The 19,467-nt window shown below is 46.4% G+C and overlaps 1 protein-coding gene across 1 annotated transcript in view; it reads left to right on the top strand.

Moving 5' to 3' along the window:
- Window positions 1–19,467, top strand: part of LOC126095541 (cardioacceleratory peptide receptor-like) — a 359,367-nt gene that overhangs the window by 325,142 nt on the left and 14,758 nt on the right. Inside the window, exon 7 of the mRNA XM_049910321.1 lies at window positions 5,724–5,904. Within this exon, the coding sequence (XP_049766278.1) occupies window positions 5,724–5,904 (181 nt within the window). The remainder of the gene's footprint in view (window positions 1–5,723; window positions 5,905–19,467) is intronic.

Raw genomic sequence — 19,467 nt, 5'->3', positions numbered from 1 at the left:
GCAGAGACTGTTTATTCCATTATTACCGGCGGCCGGAGCACACACGCCAAAGGCAGCTCACTAATTACCACGGGAGGACCTGTGACGTGGGAGCGTCAACGCAGAGCACTGGCCAATAATGGACTCCAGCATCCGGCCACGTCCCGTAGATCCACCGTAATGTCGTTTGCTCCGCTCGCTGGCGCGTCTGAAGCCTGGCAATTTCCGTTCGAGCCTTACAGCCCACTTTAAAGCAGGTATAGAGGCAAAGCACACTCACAGTTCAGTTTAAGCCTCTAGGCAGATGACATAATTAGAAGCTTACTGAATCAGTGCCTGAACTCTTTGATTTCTACGCACGTGCAATCCTATGACAGATGTCTGACGAGACACGCTACTCGTTAATTCTGAATTGTTCCACTAAACAATCCTCGGCAACAGGATGTAAAAAAAACTGTGGATGTATTGTATACTACACTACTGGCCATTAAAATTGCTACACCAAGAAGAAATGCAGATTATAAACGGCTATTCAGTGTCTTTCTGATGCCTTTTGGCGGTGCTGCGCTGGTCGGTGTGCAGTGGATGCTTTAGGACTGCACACGTATTAGCATTAAATATTTATAGGATACGATGTCCTCACCTTATTCCCTGTCTTGTAATCGGACTCCGTCCGTTGGGGAAACGTGATGAATATTTCGTCTGACAAAGATTAAAACACCCAGACGACATGGTCGGAGGTCAGTGAAACTTCCTACAACGCTTCATCGGCGGGTATGTAAATAATTAGAAATGCAGTTCTCTGTGACACCAGAGTATTTGTTTTATTTATTTATTGTTCCGTGGGACCAAATTAAGTAGAAGTATCCATGGTCATGGAACGAGTCAATATACGAAATTATAACACGATGGTAGAAACAGATAAAATAAAATACAAGAAACGTATTCAGGCGACAATTCGTAAGTTTATATAACGAAAATCATCAATGTAACACTGGAATTTGCTTAATTTTTCATCTTTTCCAGGAGCTCCTCGACAGAATAGAAAGAGTGAGCCATGAGGAACTCTTCAGTTTAAACTTAAAAGCGTTTGGGCTACTGCTTACAGTTTTGAGTTCTTGTGGTAGCTTATTGAAAATGTATGCGGCAGAATAGTGCACTCCTTTCTGCACAAGAGTCAAGGAAGTGCATTCCACATGCAGATTTGATTTCTGCCTAGTATTAACTGAGTGAAAGCTGCTAACTCTTGGGAATAAGCTAATATTGCTAACAACAAACGACATTAAAGAAAATGTATACTGTGTGGGAAATGTCAGAATTCCCAGCGTATTGAATAGGGGTCGACAAGAGGTTCTCGAACTTACACCACATATAGCTCGAACAGCCCGTTTTTGAGCCAAAAATACCCTTTTTGAATCAGAAGAATTACCCCAAAAAATAATACCATATGACATAAGCGTATGAAAATATGCGAAGTAGACTACTTTTCGTGTTGAACTGTCACTTATTTCAGATACTGTTCTAATGGTAAATAAAGCAGCATTTAGTTTCTGAACAAGATCCTGAACATGGGCTTTCAAAACAGCTTACTATTTATCCGAACGCCTAGGAACTTGAACTGTTCCGTCTTGCTTATAATATGCCCATTCTGTCTGATCAAAATAGCAGTTCTTGTTGAGTTGTGAGTTAGAAACTGTAAAAACTGAGTCTTACTGTGATTTACCATCAAATTATTTTCCACAAGCCACGAACTTATTTCATGAACTACATTCTTTGATAATGTTTCAATATTACACACAAGATCCTTCACTACCAAGCTGGTGTCATCAGCAAACAGAAATATTTTTGAATCACCTGTAGTACTAGAAGGCATATCATTTATATAAATAAGAAACAGCAGCGGCCCCAGCACGAACCCTTGGGGAACGCCCCACTTAACAGTTCCCCATTGGGACTGAACATCACTACCACTCTCAATATTGCGGAGAATTGGCCAACAAAGTGCCTGAAAGTGTGTATAAGTCATATGAATGGTGTCCAATGTCGAGTGATCATTGTGCAGCCGACGATGATCACTAGTCCTCATGTGAAAAACCGTTATCAGCATATGACAGATATCCAGAAACACCTTGTTATGGATCTCCATTTGGCCGGATGGTGGAATCGTGCAATATTCAGCGTTTTGGGACATTCGGATGTGACAGTGGCCTGATGTGGGACTGTATGGGAACGTGAATGCAGGCATACTCACATCAAAGTTCTGATCGACCATATCCGATCACTACAAAGCAAGACCGCTATCTTGTGCAGTAAGTACATCGTAACCGCTTCACATATTCGCTGCCATCCGAGAAAAAGTAAAAGATTCCTTTCAGCATTGTGTTATTCCGCACCATATATCAGAGAGCAGAAGAAGATGGACTAAGGAATTATTGCCGTTAATTTTACCATATGAAGACTGTGGTGGGAGTAGTATCATGAGATGGAATAATGCAGTGATGATTAATGGCGTCGATTTGTGTTCACTGATGAATCGCGGTTCTGCACTATCCCAGACCACTGTCGGCAAGTATGGTGGCTACCCGGAATAGGTTCCATAATTCCAATGCTTTGGAGACTCACAGTGGTGCTACTGCCGGCATCATGGTGTACGGAGCCATTGTGTATGACTTCTTCACGCCACAGCTACTAGTCCTGCGTCATCGTCTCCTGTATCTCAAGGACAATGCTCATTCACAACTGGAATGTGTTTCCATTAACTGCGTACGTTATGTTAACGTCCTCCCCTGGCCAGAAACTTCCCCTAATCTGCCCCCTATAGAATATACACTCCTGGAAATGGAAAAAAGAACACATTGACACCGGTGTGTCAGACCCACCATACTTGCTCCGGACACTGCGAGAGGGCTGTACAAGCAATGATCACACGCACGACACAGCGGACACACCAGGAACCGCGGTGTTGGCCGTCGAATGGCGCTAGCTGCGCAGCATTTGTGCACCGCCGCCGTCAGTGTCAGCCAGTTTGCCGTGGCATACGGAGCTCCATCGCAGTCTTTAACACTGGTAGCATGCCGCGACAGCGTGGACGTGAACCGTATGTGTAGTTGACGGACTTTGAGCGAGGGCGTATAGTGGGCATGCGGGAGGCCGGGTGGACGTACCGCCGAATTGCTCAACACGTGGGGCGTGAGGTCTCCACAGTACATCGATGTTGTCGCCAGTGGTCGGCGGAAGGTGCACGTGCCCGTCGACCTGGGACCGGACCGCAGCGACGCACGGATGCACGCCAAGACCGTAGGATCATACGCAGTGCCGTAGGGGACCGCACCGCCACTTCCCAGCAAATTAGGGACACTGTTGCTCCTGGGGTATCGGCGAGGACCATTCGCAACCGTCTCCATGAAGCTGGGCTACGGTCCCGCACACCGTTAGGCCGTCTTCCACTCACGCCCCAACATCGTGCAGCCCGCCTCCAGTGGTGTCGCGACAGGCGTGAATGGAGGGACGAATGGAGACGTGTCGTCTTCAGCGATAAGAGTCGCTTCTGCCTTGGTGCCAATGATGGTCGTATGCGTGTTTGGCGCCGTGCAGGTGAGCGCCACAATCAGGACTGCATACGACCGAGGCACACAGGGCCAACACCCGGCATCATGGCGTGGGGAGCGATCTCCTACACTGGCCGTACACCACTGGTGATCGTCGAGGGGACACTGAATAGTGCACGGTACATCCAAACCGTCATCGAACCCATCGTTCTACCATTCCTAGACCGGCAAGGGAACTTGCTGTTCCAACAGGACAATGCACGTCCGCATGTATCCCGTGCCACCCAACGTGCTCTAGAAGGTGTAAGTCAACTACCCTGGCCAGCAAGATCTCCGGATCTGTCCCCCATTGAGCATGTTTGGGACTGGATGAAGCGTCGTCTCACGCGGTCTGCACGTGCAGCACGAACGCTGGTCCAACTGAGGCGCCAGGTGGAAATGGCATGGCAAGCCGTTCCACAGGACTACATCCAGCATGTCTACGATCGTCTCCATGGGAGAATAGCAGCCTGCATTGCTGCGAAAGGTGGATATACACTGTACTAGTGCCGACATTGTGCATGCTCTGTTGCCTGTGTCTATGTGCCTGTGGTTCTGTCAGTGTGATCATGTGATGTATCTGACCCCAGGAATGTGTAAATAAAGTTTCCCCTTCCTGGGACAATGAATTCACGGTGTTCTTATTTCAATTTCCAGGAGTGTATGTGCGACCACTCGGGCGGTAACTCAGCCCCAGTGCTAGTGTCTAGAATATTAAGGACCAGCTGCTACATTTGTAGACCAGATTGACTAAGGAGAGGGTACAAAGGACTTATGACACCCTTACGAACCGATTCCATGCATGCTTACGGCCCGAATGCGGTGCAACATCACAGTGGGCTCAGTTTGCCACGTTCTGTGTAAACTAGACTCATGATTTGATTTGTGGTAAGTTCCTATGGGACTAAACTGATGTTCCTTATCTATATAAACAATTTGGGAGACAATCTGAGCAGCCGTCTTCGGTTGTTTGCAGATGCCTCTGTCGTTTATCGACTAATAAAGTAATCAGAAGATCAAAACAAACTGCAAAACGATTTAGAAGAAATATCGGAATGGTGCGAAAAGTGGCAGTTGACCTTAAATAACGAGGTCATCCACATGACTGCTAAAAGGAACGCGTTAAACTTCGGTTACACGATAAATCATTCTAATCTACAAGCCGCAAATTCAACTAAATACCTAGATATTACAATTACGAAGGAACACACAGAAAATGTTGTGGTGAACGCTAACGAAAGACTGCATTTTATTGGCAGGACACATAGAAAATGTAACGGATCTACTAAGGAGCCTGCAACACTACGCTTGTCCGTCCACTTTTAGAATACTGTTGCGCGGTGTGGGATCCTTACCAGATAGGACTGACTGAGTACATCTAAAAAGTTAAAAGAAAGGCAGCACGTTTTGTATTATAGCGAAATATGGGAGAGAGAGTGTCACAGAAATGATACAGGATTTGGGATGGAAAGACGTTTTTCGTTGCGACGGAATCTACTCACGAAATTACAATCACCAACTTCCTCCTCCGAATGCGAAAATATTTTGTTGACACCGACTTACGTAGGCAGTAACGATCACCAAGATAAAATAAGGGAAATCAGAGCTCGTACAGAAAGATATAGGTGTTCATTCTTCCCGTGCGCTATACGAGATTGGAATAATAGAGAATTGTGTAGGTGGTTTGATGAACCCTCTGCCAGGCACTTGAATGTAATTTGCAGAGTATCGATGTAGATGTAGATGTAGATGTCGATGTCTCTAGACCTACACACTACTTAATCTAACATATAGTAACTTGCGCTAAGGACAGCACGCACACCCATGCCCGAGGAGGGAGGACCCAGACTCAAACCTCCGAAGGGGGGCAGGAGGGGGGGGGGGGTGGGCGAGCCGCAAGAATCGTGGAAATGCGCACAGACCGCGTGGCAAAAATCGCAAAAATCTTGACGCACTTTGGTAATTACTGCACTGACATCACATACCTTTTCTACCCGTCACGGATCATTTGGTCTCCTCTTCCCCTTCTGGATGCAGTGTACTTCAGTAGTATTTCAAGGTCTCGTAGTGACACTTAGATGACGCAGGTGATCGTGCAACAGCAAGAAAACAGGAAGTGTCCCACCAGGCTGAGACTGTTGGGCCTCTGTGTTGCAGTGTTCGTGCTGTGCTGGAGCCCGTACTTCGTGTTCGACCTGCTGCAGGTCTTCGGCCACGTGCCGAGGACGCAGACGATGGTGGCGCTGGCGACGTTCATACAGAGTCTGGCGCCGCTCAACAGCGCAGCCAACCCGGTCATCTACTGCGTCTTCTCCACGCAGATATGCCGCACGCTCAGGTAAGCCCACCTCCTTAGGACGAGGATACAGAATGAGAGCTCACCGCTTCCTTGGTTGAGGACCAGAGCTGTTCCCTAGTAAAACAGATGTCGTCAGTTGGGTTCCCCTCCCGGAACATGGGTATTGAAAGTATCTAACCAAAATTGTATCCTTTTATTCTGTGAAAGTATCAGTGATAAGACTGGTCTAAATTAATTATTCAGCAAACCTGTATCTGACTGCGTCTGTGAACCTGTTTCTTGCACTCCACCATTTTGCCAGAACTGCAACATGTATTTGACTCAGCAATCAAGTTTAAGAGAATAATGCCGTTTGTGCAATGGCATTAAGATGGTACTGGAAAATTTACTTTTGGCCCTGATGTTTACTTGGTTCTTTCATTGGTGGGTAACTTTACTTTACTATTCATTTTCATATTCCATACAAGCAAAAGATGTGGATTATGAATCAGGCTGTTAGATTTAAACACAATGTTGATCTCTCTCTATCTCTCTCTCTCTCTCTCTCTCTCTCTCTCTCTCTATATATATATATATATATATATATATATATATATATATATACACTCCTGGAAATGGAAAAAAGAACACATTGACACCGGTGTGTCAGACCCACCATACTTGCTCCGGACACTGCGAGAGGGCTGTACAAGCAACGATCACACGCACGGCACAGCGGACACACCAGGAACCGCGGTGTTAGCCGTCGAATGGCGCTAGCTGCGCAGCATTTGTGCACCGCCGCCGTCAGTGTCAGCCAGTTTGCCGTGGCATACGGAGCTCCATCGCAGTCTTTAACACTGGTAGCATGCCGCGACAGCGTGGACGTGAACCGTATGTGCAGTTGACGGACTTTGAGCGAGGGCGTATAGTGGGCATGCGGGAGGCCGGGTGGACGTACCGCCGAATTGCTCAACACGTGGGGCGTGAGGTCTCCACAGTACATCGATGTTGTCGCCAGTGGTCGGCGGAAGGTGCACGTGCCCGTCGACCTGGGACCGGACCGCAGCGACGCACGGATGCACGCCAAGACCGTAGGATCCTACGCAGTGCCGTAGGGGACCGCACCGCCACTTCCCAGCAAATTAGGGACACTGTTGCTTCTGGGGTATCGGCGAGGACCATTCGCAACCGTCTCCATGAAGCTGGGCTACGGTCCCGCACACCGTTAGGCCGTCTTCCGCTCACGCCCCAACATCGTGCAGCCCGCCTCCAGTGGTGTCGCGACAGGCGTGAATGGAGGGACGAATGGAGACGTGTCGTCTTCAGCGATGAGAGTCGCTTCTGCCTTGGTGCCAATGATGTTCGTATGCGTGTTTGGCGCCGTGCAGGTGAGCGCCACAATCAGGACTGCATACGACCGAGGCACACAGGGCCAACACCCGGCATCATGGTGTGGGGAGCGATCTCCTACACTGGCCGTACACCACTGGTGATCGTCGAGGGGACACTGAATTGTGCACGGTACATCCAAACCGTCATCGAACCCATCGTTCTACCATTCCTAGACCGGCAAGGGAACTTGCTGTTCCAACAGGACAATGCACGTCCGCATGTATCCCGTGCCACCCAACGTGTAAGTCAACTACCCTGGCCAGCAAGATCTCCGGATCTGTCCCCCATTGAGCATGTTTGGGACTGGATGAAGCGTCGTCTCACGCGGTCTGCACGTCCAGCACGAACGCTGGTCCAACTGAGGCGCCAGGTGGAAATGGCATGGCAAGCCGTTCCACAGGACTACATCCAGCATGTCTACGATCGTCTCCATGGGACAATAGCAGCCTGCATTGCTGCGAAAGGTGGATATACACTGTACTAGTGCCGACATTGTGCATGCTCTGTTGCCTGTGTCTATGTGCCTGTGGTTCTGTCAGTGTGATCATGTGATGTATCTGACCCCAGGAATGTGTCAATAAAGTTTCCCCTTCCTGGGACAATGAATTCACGGTGTTCTTATTTCAATTTCCAGGAGTATATATATATATATATATATATATATATATATATATATATATATATATATATATATATATATATTGTTCAAATTTTAAATCATACACAAAACCTACTATTTCAAACATTTTCGTAGCACGAATCACTCTTACAAAAAATTTTACAAAACGCTTAGTGCGTCAAACCTTGGACATACAAATCCGAACTCTGAATATTATCTAACAAAAACCAATTTCAAATGATTATATATCTTCTCTCATTTACATGATAAAGTTTGGTCAGGGTCAGCGACCTACCTTAACGCTGTCACCACATGTCTGCTTCCTCCGCGCACCTAGCTGCGACTCCTCCCTTAAAGCTGTCTGCAGACGTCTGCTTCCTCTGGGCACCTACCTCCGACTCCCCGGTTTTTTACTACGAGCGCCCGCCTCTCGTAACCATAAAAGATCCTCCTACTCAAAGATATTATACTCGTTCCACCTTGCGGTTGGCAACTACCGACTATTTTCTGGAGCTACCCTGATCAGTCCTTAGCACATACCTCTCAATGTGGCTGTTCAATATGTTTCTACTGTGTATACCAGGCACATCCATTTAAAGAAAGAGGTACCGATGTCTTCTTCGTACTAATAAAACTAAAACTACATCCCAAAAGGCGTTGAAGGCCAAACCGTACTGACATCCTCAGCCCACAGGCGTCACCGGATGCTGATATGGAGGGGCATGTGACCAGCTCGCTGCTCTCCCGGTAGTTGTTACGTTTCGTGACCGGAACCGTTACTTCCCCCTCAGTTACTTCCTCAATTGGCTTCACAAGTTCTGAGGGCAGGCCAAGTTCACCTGCTGGACTACTGAGCCGGCCGGTGTGGCCGTGCGGTTCTAGGCGCTTCAGTCCGGGACCGCGTGACTGCTACGGTCGCAGGTTCGAATCCTGCCTCGGGCATGGATGTGTGTGGTGTCCTTAGGTTAGTTAGGTTTAAGTAGTTCTAAGTTCTAGGCGACTGATGACCTCAGATGTTGAGTCGCATAGTGCTCAGAGCCATTTGAAGAAATCCTGGTTTCCTCAAATCAGGTGGACGTGCAAGCCGACTGATAACGCCTTCCTGCCCTAACCAGTGGCCAGAAATGATCTGGTTGAGCGCTTTCCTAGCCACAAGCGGCTAGTGGATCGGGCACCCATTGTGCGGGTACCACGTACTTGGCACACATGAACGACGAAGGACATAATGGAAGCCCAAGTCCTCTATGCACCGAACATATCGGCGCCGTAGCGTTGTTTCCTCCTTATTCGACGTGCTGTATTTCCTCACTTTGGTGTAAAATCACGAACTCCCTCAATGGACAACAATCGGTTTGATGTTAAAATCTGATAACATCGGAAGTTCGAAACATTACTCGGAAACTAGTAATTTTATTTTCATGGGTGAAGGGCCTTTAAGACTAAACCAGACGGCATTTCGATACATCACTTCTATCTTTGATAAGGACTATTTCTGCAGATCACCTATTACGTTCCCCTGTCGTGGTATTTCCGTCGCTATTCGAAGTCCGACCTGTTCTTCTCTGAGGTAAACTCACAGCGGCATCTGTGCACAAGCTCCGACAACCCAGGCGGATTTAAAACATCGCTTTGTTGCAGAATATGGAATGATAACGAATTGTAATAGTGTGGATAGGCATGGGGGAGTGGTTCGCTGGTAGAGGAGCAGAAAATGAAGGCAGGAGTGACGATACACAATTTATTGGCTTTCTGCTTAGGCAGGCATAGAAACTGAGCGCTTACAGGAGGCGCGTGGCAGCAGCGGCAGCAGCCAATGACCATCAATATGGCAAGGGCTGGCGATAATTCCCCAGTATCATTGATTCCCGTCCACGTGACTCGTTAGCAATCTCGCTAACAGAGCGTTCCAGCTGCCTGTGGTGTCAGACGATGGCTTGTGTGCTCTCTTAACTGTATTGGGGCGAGCCAAGACGCAGTCCAGCGGTGGTCAGCAGAATTGTCCAGGTTCGAACGCTGAGCCCGTGGCTGGAGAGTGGTGGCCAGTGTTGACGAACACGAGAGGCTTAGGGCTGTGCGAACCTCAGTTTGACACAAGCCCCATCGAGGCCACAACTGGAGCACCGGTCTGGCAGTCCCGTCGGGATGGAGGAAGAACATTGGCTTCCTCGCAACGGAAACCAGCACACAGTGGACGCCGATTCGAAGCCTCCCCTGTACACTGCACAGCAAGGCTGCAGTATTGGCTTCTGTACACGACAGGCAGATCTGAGATCGGGTACGAGCCTTGTGAAACGCCGCCCAAACGTCTTGAACGCCGACTATGGCCCCAGCGTCCTGGTCGCGGTTGCGGAGTCGATGACACTGAATAATGCTGAGCCAGCGTGTGTCGGCAAGTGCCTGGATTTCGGCATCAAGACAGAGCTTCAGCTCTTGTCAATACGGAAGAACCATATTCAGTCGGTCCTAAAGTCCCTGCAACAGCGATTGCAAACCTGTATTACAGTAGACAGCGCGCACTGCGAACATTCGATATCATTAGTGGAATTTTAAGGAAGTGTTTAAGACCATATGCCTTTGCTATTTATCTTTTGTTATCGGTACTGAAGTAATTTTTCAGTGAACATGCGTACATTAAAAATACGCTCACGATGAAAAGTTAATGTTTAACAATTTCTAAATATCAAATCTCTACTTTACAAATTCATTCAATATTTGATGTGCACCTTTCTTTCGAGGCTTTGGCATAAACAGGAGTACCACTTTAACCGTAGCTAGCTGATGAACCATCCTCAGACGCCAGTTCCATTACCTTCCAGTTGGTGTGTTGGTCCAACCGCATATAGTCAAGCTTGATTAGTATTTTTTCTTTTTTTTTCAATAAACTTTTCTCCACTGTTCCGTTTTCCTAAGTAGACTCCGTTAGCTGTATCAAGCTGAAATCCCCTACCAGCATCACGTGGCAATTCTGTGTAACAACACGAACTCCTGCATAAGACAGCAATTGGTGTCTCGATCAAAACAGATAAATCCTAAAGTCTAAGTATGATAATATCTGCGAGGATAGTAAATTGACTGAAACTCAGCTGAATTCGTCTCGTTTAGAACTATGATACTAGCAGCCTAAATTATTGTAGTTCTGCTTGAAAAAACAAAGATGATAATGACATGTCCGTATCTAATGTAGCTATCAAAAGAGATGAAACATCGCTCAATGGAGGTTTATTAGTAGTTAATTAGGGTTAAAATGCAACTATTACTCGAATATATCAAACATTGCGTGAAATGTCTGAACAGCACAGCTAATCACCTTCTATAGCCTTATGCAATCTTCATGTGCTTAAACCCTTTATCATTATTGTGGTGTCTTTCATTTTCACTTTGTCGCCTTGATCAAAAGTTAGTAATATGTTCCATCGTTCCATCCTCCTTTACGTCAAGTCACATAACTTATCCTGTATAACCCACAACTACCATTCAGGTTGTTGTCTCTTATTATGAATATTCAGTTAACGCCAATATCGGCTCACAATTACCTTCTTAGACCTCACTTGTGTTTACCTAGTGCAGTTTAGCACCGATTCAGATTTTGGAATCACGGGAATCCACTTGGTGCGTTAGACGTCAGTCATACAGTCTAGTTCCCATCCTCCCCTATGTGATGATATGAGGCGCACTTATGAACTAAGTATCGTCTCAAAATAAAATAAAAACGAAAACAACCTTAAACAACTTTACAATTACTACTTCAGCAGGTTCAGGTGACCTCCATCCAGTGGTGCTAAATCAGTGCAAACTACATGAAGCTCAAGTAGACTCCATTTGGTAGCATTGCAGTCACGGAACCCAAGATGGCGGTGGGAGAAAGTAAAAAACGCAAGGTAGCAGTGTACGAAAATTCAAAAATGAGGGATGGGAGAACTAGCCCAGTTGTGCTGGTGAGAAACTAAGAAAAAAGTCAAAGATGCTGAAACGAGCCAAGCTATGTTTTACAACTACTCTGATCTCAGGTTACAGGTTGGTGTCATGTTCGAAAGTATCCTAAAAATCTAAAGTATTCATCAAAAATACCCAAGGAAATTGACAGTATGGTGTAACTTACAATATTTTTACATCTAAAATGTCTCTCAAAATGGACGTGATCCAACTTTCATTTTAAGGTACTCTGGACAACTAGCAAATTTCGATATATCTACCACACTTCGTGTAACGCACAAAGGAGATCCAAATTAAATACACTCCTGGAAATGGAAATAAGAACACCGTGAATTCATTGTCCCAGGAAGGGGAAACTTTATTGACACATTCCTGGGGTCAGATACATCACATGATCACACTGACAGAACCACAGGCACATAGACACAGGCAACAGAGCATGCACAATGTCGGCACTCGTACAGTGTATATCCACCTTTCGCAGCAATGCAGGCTGCTATTCTCCCATGGAGACGATCGTAGAGATGCTGGATGTAGTCCTGTGGAACGGCTTGCCATGCCATTTCCACCTGGCTCCTCAGTTGGACCAGCGTTCGTGCTGGACGTGCAGACCGCGTGAGACGACGCTTCATCCAGTCCCAAACATGCTCAATGGGGGACAGATCCGGAGATCTTGCTGGCCAGGGTAGTTGACTTACACCTTCTAGAGCACGTTGGGTGGCACGGGATACATGCGGACGTGCATTGTCCTGTTGGAACAGCAAGTTCCCTTGCCGGTCTAGGAATGGTAGAACGATGGGTTCGATGACGGTTTGGATGTACCGTGCACTATTCAGTGTCCCCTCGACGATCACCAGTGGTGTACGGCCAGTGTAGGAGATCGCTCCCCACACCATGATGCCGGGTGTTGGCCCTGTGTGCCTCGGTCGTATGCAGTCCTGATTGTGGCGCTCACCTGCACGGCGCCAAACACGCATACGACCATCATTGGCACCAAGGCAGAAGCGACTCTCATCGCTGAAGACGACATGTCTCCATTCGTCCCTCCATTCACGCCTGTCGCGACACCACTGGAGGCGGGCTGCACGATGTTGGGGCGTGAGCGGAAGACGGCCTAACGGTGTGCGGGACCGTAGCCCAGCTTCATGGAGACGGTTGCGAATGGTCCTCGCCGATACCCCAGGAGCAACAGTGTCCCTAATTTGCTGGGAAGTGGCGGTGCGCTCCCCTACGGCACTGCGTAGGATCCTACGGTCTTGGCGTGCATCCGTGCGTCGCTGCGGTCCGGTCCCAGGTCGACGGGCACGTGCACCTTCCGCCGACCACTGGCGACAACATCGATGTACTGTGGAGACCTCACGCCCCACGTGTTGAGCAATTCGGCCGTACGTCCAACCGGCCTCCCGCATGCCCACTATACGCCCTCGCTCAAAGTCCGCCAACTGCACATACGGTTCACGTCCACGCTGTCGCGGCATGCTACCACTGTTAAAGACTACGATGGAGCTCCGTATGCCACGGCAAACTGGCTGACACTGACGGCGGCGGTGCACAAATGCTGCGCAGCTAGCGCCATTCGACGGCCAACACCGCGGTTCCTGGTGTGTCCGCTGTGCCGTGCGTGTGATCGTTGCTTGTACAGCCCTCTCGCAGTGTCCGGAGCAAGTATGGTGGGTCTGACACACCGGTGTCAATGTGTTCTTTTTTCCATTTCCAGGAGTGTATTTCCATACCTGAATTACGTGAATATTGTTCTATAATTGTACAAAAACATATTATCCAAAGCAATGTGCCAGTTACTGAAACCATGTAATTATTGTGTAACTTACAAGTTAATACACACTTGACACCGAAAACTTGATGGTGGGACTCTCAAATTAGATGCCGCAATACTCTTTCTGCTTCTAAATTGTCTCTATTATTGATTTGCAACAGTAGAAAACTCATGTGTCCCAAACAACATGCTAAGCAGGGAATGTAGTGACTGTTGGCGCCTCTTCTTAGGTGTAAATGAGATTGTGTACTGATGGTACAAAAACAAACCATACTATGTCCCATTTGAGGGGAGAAGTAGATAATGCATCAGCATAAATACAATAGACGCTGTTGATTGGTTAATATAGCTGTTTTTTACTACTTTTGATCTTGCCTCCACTTGTGGATACATTTTACTAACTGGTTTTTCCACCGACGTCACATTTTCTGGCAGTTTAACAGAACAAACCGTACTAAAAATGGCGCATTTTTATGAGCTCTTTTATGTATTATGTAACTTAAACCGCTTATTTTCCTAAAATGCAAAAATAACTTTGAAATTTACCAAATACGAGTTGTGAATACTGTTTGTTCAAAGAGAGTGGTGGACAATCTTCCACATAGAGCTCAGATGGAAAGGAAGATTCGACCTTCAAACCAAAATAAAACTGCCTGCGTTATTTGTCAAAATACATCTTCATCTACATCTACATGACTACTCTGCAATTCACATTTAAGTGCTTGGCAGAGGGTTCGTCGAACCACAATCATACTATCTCTCTACCATTCCACTCCCGAACAGCGCGCGGGAAAAACGAACACCTAAACCTTTCTGTTCGAGCTCTGATTTCTCTTATTTTATTTTGATGATCATTCCTACCTATGTGGGTTGGGCTCAAAAAAATATTTTCGCATTCGGAAGAGAAAGTTGGTGCCTGAAATTTCGTAAATAGATCTCGCCGCGAAGAAAAACGTCTTTGCTGTAATGACTTCCATCCCAATTCGCGTATCATATCTGCCACACTCTCTCCGCTACTACGTGATAATACAAAACGAGCTGCCCTTTTTTGCACCCTTTCGATGTCCTCCGTCAATCCCACCTGGTAAGGATCCCACACCGCGCAGCAATATTCTAATAGAGGACGAACGAGTGTAGTGTAAGCTGTCTCTTTAGTGGACTTGTTGCATCTTCTACCAATGAAACGCAACCTTTGGCTCGCCTTCCCCACAATATTATCTATGTGGTCTTTCGAACTGAAGTTGTTCGTAATGTTAACACCCAGGTACTTAGTTGAACTGACAGCCTTGAGAATTGTACTATTTATCGAGTAATCGAATTCCAACGGATTTCTTTTGGAACTCATGTGGATCACCTCACACTTATCGTTATTTAGCGTCAACTGCCACCTGCCACACCATACAGCAATCTTTTCTAAATCGCTTTGCAACTGATACTGGTCTTCGGATGACCTTACTAGACGGTAAATTACAGCATCATCTGCGAACAACCTAAGTGAACTGCTCAGATTGACACCCAGGTCATTTATATAGATCAGGAACAGCAGAGGTCCCAGGACGCTTCCCTGGGGAACACCTGATATCACTTCAGTTTTACTCGATGATTTGCCGTATATTACTACGAACTGTGACCTTCCTGACAGGAAATCACGAATCCAGTCGCACAACTGAGACGATAACCCATAGGCCCGCAGATTGATTAGAAGTCGCTTGTGAGGAACGGTGTCAAAAGCTTTCCGGAAATCTTGAAATACGGAATCAACTTGAGATCCCCTGTCGATAGCGGCCATTACTTCGTGCGAATGAAGAGCTAGCTGCGTTGCAGAAGAACGATGTTTTCTGAAACCATGCTGATTACGTATCAATAGATCGTTCAAAAATGGTTCAAATGGCTCTGAGCACTATGGGACTTAACATCTGTGGTCATCAGTCCCCTAGAACTTAGAACTACTTAAACCTAACTAACCTAAGGACATCACACACATCCATGCCTGAGGCAGGGTTCGAACCTGCGACCATAGCAGTCGCGCGGTTCCGGACTGAGCGCCTAGAACCGCTAGACCACCGCGGCCGGCAATAGATCGTTCCCTTCGAGGTGATTCATAATGTTTGAATACAGTATATGCTCCAAAACCCTACTGCAAACCTACGTCAATGATATAGGATTAGATGGATTACTCCTACTACCCTTCTTAAACACTGGTGCGACCTGCGCAATTTTCCAATCTGTAGGTACAGATCTATCGGTGAGCGAGCGGTTGTATTTGAGTGCTAAGTAGGGAGCTATTGTATCAGCGTAATCTGAAAGGAACCTAATCGGTATACAATCTGGTCCTGAAGACTTGCCCGTATCAAGCGATTTGAGTTGCTTCGCAACCCCTAAGGTATCTACTTCTAAGAAACTCATGCTAGCAGCTGTTCGTGTTTGAAATTCTGGAATATTCCATTCATCTTCCCTGGTGAAGGAATTTCGGAAAACTGCGTTCAATAACTCCGCTTTAGCGGCACAGTCGTCGGTAACAGTACCATCGGCACTACGCAGCGAAGGTATTGACTGCGTCTAGCCGCTTGTGTACTTTACATACGACCAGAATTTCTTCGGAATTTCTACCAAATTTCGAGACAATGTTTCGTTGTGGAACATATTAAAGGCATCTCGCATTGAAGTCCGTGCAAAATGTCGCGCGCCTGTAAATTTTAGCCTATCTTCGGGATTTCGCGTTCTTCTGAACTTCGCATGCTTTTTCCGTTGCCTCTGCAACAGAGTTCGGACCTGTTTTGTGTACCACGGGGGATCAGTTCCATCTCTTACCAATTTATGAGGTATGAATCTCTCAATTGCTGTTGCTACTATATCTTTGAATTTGAGCCACATCTCGTCTACATTTCATAGTCAGTTCGGAAGGAATGGAGATTGTCTCTTACGAAGGCTTCTAGTGACACTTTATCCGCTTTTTTAAATAAAATTGTTTTGCGTTTGTTTCTGGTGGATTTGGAAGAAACGGTATTGAGCCTAGCTACAATGTCCTTGTGATCACTAATCCCTGTATCAGTCATGATGCTCTCTATCAGCTCTGGATTGTTTGTGGCTAAGAGGTCAAGTGTGTTTTCGCAACCATTTACAATTCGCGTGGGTTCGTGGACTAACTGCTCGAAATAATTTCCGGAGAAAGCATTTAGGACAATCTCGGAAGATGTTTTCTGCCCACCACCGGTTTTGAACAAGTATTTTTGCCAACATATCGAGGGAAGGTTGAAGTCCCCACCAACTATAACCGTATGAGTGGGGTATTTATTTGTTACGAGACTCAAATTTTCTCTGAACTGTTAAGCAACTATATCATCGGAGTCTGGGGTTCGGTAGAAGGAGCCAATTATTAACTTAGTTCGGCTGTTAAGTATGACCTCCACCCATACCAATTCGCACGGAGTATCTACTTCGACTTCACTAGAAGATAAACCACTACTGACAGACACAAACACTCCATCACCAATTCTGCCTAATATATCTTTCCTGAACACCATCTGAGACTTCGTAAAAATTTCTGCAGAACTTATTTCAGGCTTTAGCTAGCTTTCTGTATGTATAACGATTTCAGCTTCCGTGCTTTCTATTAGCGCTTGAAGCACAGGGACTTTCCCAGCACAACTACAATAATTTACAACTACAATTCCGACTGTTCCTTGATCCAAAAACGTCCTGTATTTGCCATGCACCCTTTGAGATTGCAGCCCACCCCGTACTTTCCCGAGGCCTTCTAACCTAAAAAACCGCCCAGTCCACGCCACACAGCCTCCGCTACCCGTGTAGCCGCCAGCTGAGTGTAGTGAACTCCTGACCTATTCAGCGGAACCCGAAACCCCACCATCCTATGGCGCAATTCAAGGAATCTGCAGCCAACACGGTCGCAAAACCGTCTGAGCCTCTGATTCAAACCCTCCACCCGGCTCTGCACCAAAGGTCCGCAGTCGGTTCTGTCAACGATGCTGCAGATGGTGAGCTCGGCCTTCATCTCGTAAGCAAGACCGACAGCCTTCACCAAATCAAATAGCCGCTGGAATCCAGAGAGAATATCGTCAGATCCAAAGCGACACACGTCATTAGTGCCGACATGTGCCACCACCTGCAGTTGGCTGCACCCTGTGCTCTTCATGGCATCCGGAAGGACCCTTTCCACATCAGGAATGACTACATCCGGAATGCACACGGAGTGCACACTGGATTTCTTCCCCTCCTTAGCCGCCATATCCCTAAGGGGCCCCATTACGCGCCTAACATTGGTGCTCCCAACTACCAATAAGCCCACCCTCTGTGATCGCCCGGACCTTGAAGACTGAGAATCATCCTCTGAAACAGGGCAGGCAGCTGCATCTGGCTCAGCTAGAGACAATGCTTGAAACCTGTTTGTCAGACGCACCGGGGAGGCTTTCTGATCAGCCTCCGGGGACGTCTTTCGCTGCCTGCCACGCCTTGGAATGACCTACCAATCAACCACAGGCGAGGGCTCAGCCCCACTGCGGGCAGCAACCAGGGCAACCACAGCGGCAAACCGATCAGGGGCCAGACGGGACGAGGTTGACATCCCCGTGATACCCAAGTCCGGCTCCCCACAGTGTGAGGAATTCTTTTATAACGACATAAAAACGTAAATAGGTCACTTATCGTAACATACAAGCATACCCTCAAAACGCATGAAACGTATAAACATAGTGTGGTCAAAGGCAATTATGGACAAGGTCGCACACAAATTTCTGATGACCAACAATAATTTTATCTTGCCTCCAAAATAAAGTTGTCTGCATTACTTATGAAACACCTAATAATCTCTTCCATAATGGTGCAAAAGAAATGTGCCTCTATCGTTTGTACTTAACTGTACTGTAACAGTAAAAATACACATTACGTTGATGCTGACACTACTGTTCTAACTTAAAGATTATGGTAGACTGAGTGAGTACTGACTAATGCTGTCACACTGTGCAGACTATATGGCACTTCGATGCAGTAGTGTACTGAACGGTAGTTTTAATATCTGTATTTAATACAAAGGCTGCTCTGCTTTCAGCTACCTAATTGGGATTACTTTCAGAGTCACCCAAACATTATAATGAGTCCGTGCTAAGGTAAATACCTTGTCTCGTGATACAAAACATTTCGCACACTGGAAAGTCATGTCACTTTAATGAAATAAAATGCTGAACAGTAGATGGTGACTGCCATTATCAGTCATGGATTAGATTAGATTAGATTTACTTTCATTCCAATTGATCCGTAGTGAGGAGGTCCTCCAGGATGTGGAACATGTCAGAAAAACAACAATACATGACAAATATTTACAACTAAAACAAATAAGCTAATGTACCATTCCACAGGTCCCAAGTGGAATGATCGTCATTTTTTAATGAACACTAAGAGTCATTTTACAAATACTAATGCACTGAATTTAAAATAAAAACTAACATTACACAGAAACCATGGTACATACTATTGGAGTGATGTGGTGAAGGCTACAATTTACCCAATGATGATGACAATCATTACCCCAGATGCATGTTTGAGAGTCCACAGGTATGTTTAGGCACCAACGGTATATTACTATGTAAGTTTCAGAATAGTAGTACTCTCACTGTAGCTGCCACATTATTTTAGGTAACATGTATCTTATAATTAATCTGGGGCTTCATTGTGCCTTGCACTGGTGCAGCGAAGATTGCTCGATGTCCAGTCCAGTTTCACCTATAAGCTAGATCAGCATTGCCACATGTGATCTGATAGGCACTAAAAATGTGGAAATATTGTAAGTTACACCAGTACTGTCAACATTGTTACTTTTCTTATGAACTTTTAGACACTGACTTATGCATGAGTGTGCTTATGTGTATTTGACAGTTAATACAAACAT

Source organism: Schistocerca cancellata, chromosome 8 (genome assembly GCF_023864275.1).
Source record: "Schistocerca cancellata isolate TAMUIC-IGC-003103 chromosome 8, iqSchCanc2.1, whole genome shotgun sequence".
NCBI classification, from domain to species: Eukaryota; Metazoa; Arthropoda; class Insecta; order Orthoptera; family Acrididae; genus Schistocerca; species Schistocerca cancellata.
This window is presented reverse-complemented; position numbering and strand designations above follow the sequence as displayed.